We start from the raw sequence: 5499 nt of genomic DNA, 5'->3' as shown, positions 1-5499 counted from the left end.
CAAAAAAGAAACCCTGTGACCTCGTAGGTTAATAATTGTGCAACCTTTATCAAAAATGTTGTTGTTTTAGTCTAGTTTGCTAATTAACTGAAGCATCTTCATTTTGATACTGTTTATTTTTTAACCTGTAACTTTGTTTGTCAATAAGTGTGTCATATTGTGGACTTCTTTAACCAAGGCATGTTACTCCATGACCCCATCCCCTTTACCACCAGTGATGAGGCAGGACCAATCGCAGAGAGGCTAAGTGAGGATATGAAGGTGGGGCTAAGCACTGAAACAGGGTGTGGTCCTGAAACTAGCAAGATTTGTAGTAGTGCCCCGGGGTTTAAATGGACTGCCTGACTGACATTCCCATAGTTATCTTAGTTTGCTCTGTCTCTTGCTTATTTTCCATTTCTTACCTGTGAAGCCTGTGTTGGATTTCCAACATTTGAGGACATCTGGAGGCTTTCACCCACAGGATATCTCTGCATGTGTCTGGTTTCCACCTGATCGCCTCTCACTGCTGCTGCTGATCTGTTTGATTCTCTGGATTGAGTGCTGCCTGCTGTGGCTGTGCAGCTGCTTTCCTCACACACAGGAGTGAGGACTCAGCCGGTGAGTCACAACTGCAAGTATTTTAGCTTTTTCAGAAATTTGAGATTTGTACCTGTGCTTCTCCTGTGGAAGTGTTAATTGAATGTTTGTTTTAAACTTTTCATTGTTTAAAATGGCAGACACATCTCCGATTTAACAGTTCAGTATAGTTTATCTGGATTAGGACAGCAAAACGTTGATACTGTTGCTTTAAATAGAGTAAACTGTGTAGTTTCCCTCCCTGGAAATCCCTGATCAGTTTGTATCTTGGGAGTTTATGAGGTTGGCTACGCTGGCTATAAGGGCCAAGTTCGTTGCCTCACCTGTTTGACTTGCTCTGTTAGTCAGCAAGAGAGTATTTCATTGTCTTGACATTGACTGAAGGGCTCGGATGTTTCACAATCCTTATTTTAACGGTCATAGTTTTTTTTTTTAACGGTCTTAATAATTTTTTTGTTGTGTCATTGTTTTCTTTTTCAGTTGCTGAATTAAATAAATAAAGCTTTTCATTTTTTTAATTGAGGCACACATGGTGCTAAAACAGTAAGGATATGTAGTTTAAACGCTACAATTTTTTTTATTAGGCAGTGAAATTAGCTCCTAGTACAGATTTGTCATTATTATTATTTTTTAACACAAGGGCACTCAGGGGAGTTTGAGCTTGTGCAGCTGTCTCCTGTTTGTTCAGTCAGTGAGGAAGCAGGTGGACAGGTTGCTTTGTCACTTACCTGCCCAACCAAACTCACTCAGCTCGGCTTCATCTCCTGGTTCCTGACTGTTTGTCTTTTCTTTTCTTTCAGTTGTGATTATAGGACAAGAAACAAGGAGTCATCATGTCGCAAACAGCTGTATCGATCATTTCAAAATTCTACAGTTTTGTAGAATTGAGGACTGGTAAGTGTCTTTGTCACTTTAACAGTTTTTACCCCACTGCTTTGTTAAGATATGAATGACTGCTGCTCTCATGGAATAATGATACAATTTATGGTTTGTAAAGGGTACTTTCCTAAACTACTTCATGAATCTGGCAAAACTGTGTATAAACTGCATTTAGTTTTAACCAGATATCTGTGTGTGTATCCATTACTGACATGCCTTTTTTAAGATGAGAAATGTGTATTTTTGTGCTCCCCAGATGAACGAATCAAAAGTTATCCCCTCATGCAGAGACCTATAGGGATGAACCTCATCCTGTTGACCTATGTAATCTTCTCAAAGTACATTGGACCTCGCCTGATGGCAAACAGGAAGCCCTTTCATCTCAACACAGCCATGATTGTCTACAACCTCAGCATGGTTTTACTAAATGCCTTCATTGTCTATGAGGTAAACTAAAAGATTAAGCAATTTGCGGTCTAAAATTCCCATTTATTCCCAAACCTGAGATGTTAATAAGTGCTGATGAGTTGTTGTTTTATTTACATCTAGTTCCTGATGGCCGGATGGGCAACCACCTACACGTGGAAATGTGACCTCGTTGACACCTCAACCACCCCTCAGGCTTATCGGGTAAGCCAGTCCACTGTTTTTCATTTGCCTCAGAGCAAAGAAGCTCTTAGGCCTACTACTAAAATTATTCTGACTATTAAAAGTGTGTATGGAAGGCTATTACTGGCAGAAATTAGGGAAAACGAATTTTTGTTTTGCATTTCAATAATACAGTAGAAATGTTGAATCCTAGAGCTTTTGAGATTAACCAATATTTATTTGGAAAATTTGTACAAAATAAAGATTTTCCTTTCCTTTGGCCTGGCCATAATGCTCTTTCGTGGTTTGTAACTGTTCTGAAGGCAGCAAAACAAAGATTATTGTCTGGTTAAGATGGATATATGAATCTTTGACATTAATGAATTTTCTTATTTTTCTTTCCCCAGATGATTCGAGCGTGTTACATGTTTTATATGTCAAAATATATCGAACTCCTTGACACAGTAAGGACATTCTCATCTCAAACATTTTCCGTATTTGATTATCTGACCTTCTGGAGACATGGCTTTTGTGCGTGTAAACTTATGCTTATCCTACTTTTTTTTATTTTTAGGTATTCTTTGTGCTGAGGAAGAAACAAAGCCAGATCACATTTCTGCACGTTTTCCATCACTCCTTCATGCCCTGGACGTGGTGGTGGGGCATCACCCTGACTCCTGGTAAGGTTTACTCAGCATCACATCAAAGTAATCCATTTCACACACATAATATGCATAAACAAACTATTTTAGCTCTAGAAATGGCTTAAAACGTCCTTAAATTATATATTGTGAGTGTGCCACTATGAAAAACTATGTTTTAAAATGTTTAGTCAAATAATTTCCTGTTTTCCCCCTTTTCAAGCTGGAGGAATGGGCTGCTTCCATGCCATGGTGAATGCAGTTGTCCACGTTATCATGTACTTCTACTACCTGCTCTCTGCTTCAGGACCTCGCTTCCAGAAATACCTTTGGTGGAAAAAATACATGACCGCCATCCAGCTTGTATGTCCTATAATATTACTGGCATACATTATGATTTTACATTGGATCGAGCGTAGAATAAGATTTTCAATAACAATTTCTCCTTTCTCTGTTTTTTTACAGATACAGTTTGTCATCGTCTCAGCTCACATCGGCCAGTACTACTTCATGGAAAAGTGTGACTACCAGATTCCCATGTATATCCACCTGATTTGGATGTATGGCACCTTCTTCTTCCTCCTCTTCTCTAATTTCTGGATTCAGGCCTACATTAAGGGAAAGCGGCTTCCTTCTGTGGAGGAAATGCCCAAACAGAACGGCTCAGCCAGTAAACCTATTGCTGTGTTGGCCAACGGGAAACACATGGAGAATGGAAATGGGCACCACCACACCAACGGCAATTTCGTCATGAGCAAACTCGTCATGGGCAAAGTAAAGGAAATCTAACTTTGTGACTTTGGAAATCAGGAGGAGACATACAAGAAGTTGATGTAGAGCTACCTTGAAAATGTCATCCAGCATTCAGACCTAGTAGCATATTGGATTGGCACAATTTCAATATGTTACTTCTAAACTTTAAATGTTCTATATACATTTAGTCTTGTGCACACTTGTTTTTGATGGGTGTTTTGGTGAAGATCTCTTCTTGCCACATTGTGTTTGTTAGTTGTTGTGAAAACGATTAACTGTGACGAACACTGTATGAAGATTGGTGCTCACTTTGTCACTGATGGTATCTTCAATTCAGGCTTGGTCCGCACCAGCCTGACCTACTGTCTAGCAGGCAGGACTATTGTTCCCTGGGATTATCACACAGTTTCCACTAAAGACCAGTACATTTAAATACCTGCTACAAAACAAAGCTGTTGTTGTAAATGTCAAATATTCAGTTTTGTTGTTTTTATTTATCTTTTTGAAATAAATCTTTTTAGATAAAGGTCTGTGTCATTTGGAAAGCAGTTAGGGTGTGCACTTTTCAAAAAGACATACCACACCTCAACTTTATTTTTTCAATTTTTGGAATTGTGGAAAATAAATGTTATACTGTATATTACAGTATTAATGCATTTAGCATACTTAGGTAGTGACATATACACTGTTTTGAGTTTTGGAACCCGGCATGGTCTGTTTCTCAGCACACTGCAGGGGCTCGCAGGAAGTTAATACACTTCCTATCAAATTTAAAATCAGAAAAAAGAGCACTGTTTCTGAATATCCCTGCAGAATGAATGTTGTTTTGTAAACCTACCAGTGTTTTTACTGTTTTATATTACACATGTGCACTGATGACAGATGAAGTCGTTTTGAAGCACTGCCAGCCTTTTAAAATTTCATTTGGCATAAATACTTCAGATTGGATGTCGAGCTGTTTATTTGTTACAATGAACCTTCAATGTTTAGTAGATTAACCTGTTTCTGACTTAAGCAGAAATAAAGACGTTTTGTAATTATGTTACTTGTTACTTGTTAGACGCTTTTATCCAAAGTGACTTACATACTCAATACTGTTGACAATCCCCGCAATTTGGGGTGAAGTGTCTTGCCCAGAGACACGACATGCTGACTGCAGTGGGGTTTGAACCTGTGCTCCCCCTGATCCGAACACCAACGCACTATCCCACACTGTGCCACACGTCTCCCAGAGAATTCTTGTTCTCAACTGTTTCACCTAAGTGAATAATTTATATTTTAATAATTGTCTACACCAGGTGAATCCTTAGATTATAAGAGTGAAAGAGGACAAAGCATCAATACACAAGAAAACGGGTTAATGTATATAAAAACCAAAATATTTTGTGGATCTTCACTAAAGAACTCAAAACATGAATGTAATGCAGTGGCGCAGGTTGGTTCGAGATGAACTGCAGATAATCTGATAGTCGCATAGTGATCGTTATCATTTTATCTGTGCCCTTGGAATCAGAAATGCTTCACATTCCCACATTGTTGCATATTAGAGCAAGTCATGCTATTCAAACCAGTACTGGGGTTGATTAAAAAAAACTGTCAATTAACCATGACGAGAGAAAATGTCACAGCATTAGTTATCAATTCCTGTAAATCCTAAATATTGATGTATATCTTTAGATTACACACAATCCATCAGCTACAAGGTAATAGTTTACAACAAATCCAGTCAGACAATACATTAGTTTTGTTTGAGACTTACATTAAACTATTTTATCAGATGCTGGGCTTGAGTAATCAACTCATGTTAATCAGTTACCATGCATCATTGAAATAGGGACACTGACACTGCAGCAGGTGTTGGTTAAATATCAGATATGGTGACCTCAACAGGACTTTTAGTGAATTCTATAGAAAACACAGCAAGCGGCTTTGGAAATATGCACAGGTGATAACAGTTCCTGAGGACACGGATTTAAGTGATCAGATATTGACGTAGACAACAGAAGTTGAACCCAAACCAGGGGCAAGCTGCATTTTGGGCATGAACAAAAGATAAAAT

At 38.4% G+C, this 5499-nt stretch overlaps 1 protein-coding gene across 2 annotated transcripts; it reads left to right on the top strand.

Annotated features, from left to right (window-relative positions):
- The first annotated feature begins 207 nt into the window (after window positions 1-207).
- elovl1a (ELOVL fatty acid elongase 1a) lies at window positions 208-4480 on the top strand. 2 transcript variants are annotated; one of them, XM_034137816.1, is made up of 8 exons: window positions 208-600; window positions 1380-1473; window positions 1715-1905; window positions 2008-2088; window positions 2454-2510; window positions 2621-2726; window positions 2911-3050; window positions 3153-3476. In XM_034137816.1, exons 2-8 carry the CDS (start codon window positions 1413-1415, stop codon window positions 3474-3476), a joined length of 960 nt encoding a protein of 319 aa, XP_033993707.1. In that variant the 5' UTR covers window positions 208-600; window positions 1380-1412. The 2 variants fall into 2 exon arrangements, with proteins under 2 accessions (XP_033993707.1, XP_033993708.1); XM_034137817.1 differs by lacking the exon at window positions 208-600 and having other exon boundaries at window positions 1413-1473; window positions 3153-4480.
- The last annotated feature ends 1019 nt before the right edge of the window (window positions 4481-5499 follow it).

This window comes from Trematomus bernacchii, unplaced genomic scaffold (genome assembly GCF_902827165.1).
Source record: "Trematomus bernacchii unplaced genomic scaffold, fTreBer1.1, whole genome shotgun sequence".
NCBI classification, from domain to species: domain Eukaryota; kingdom Metazoa; phylum Chordata; class Actinopteri; order Perciformes; family Nototheniidae; genus Trematomus; species Trematomus bernacchii.
The sequence above is the reverse complement of the archived record's forward strand: the minus strand, read 5'-3'. Positions and strand labels throughout refer to the sequence as shown.

What these genes read in the sequence shown, in the direction of transcription:
- elovl1a (XM_034137817.1), top strand. Translation starts at nt 1,413, where the DNA reads ATGTCGCAAACAGCTGTATCGATCATTTCAAAATTCTACAGTTTTGTA. An exon ending in ATGCCTTCATTGTCTATGAG is followed by an intron (nt 1,906 to 2,007) that starts GTAAACTAAAAG and finishes ATTTACATCTAG; the next exon opens with TTCCTGATGGCCGGATGGGC. An exon ending in ATATCGAACTCCTTGACACA is followed by an intron (nt 2,511 to 2,620) that starts GTAAGGACATTC and finishes TTTTATTTTTAG; the next exon opens with GTATTCTTTGTGCTGAGGAA.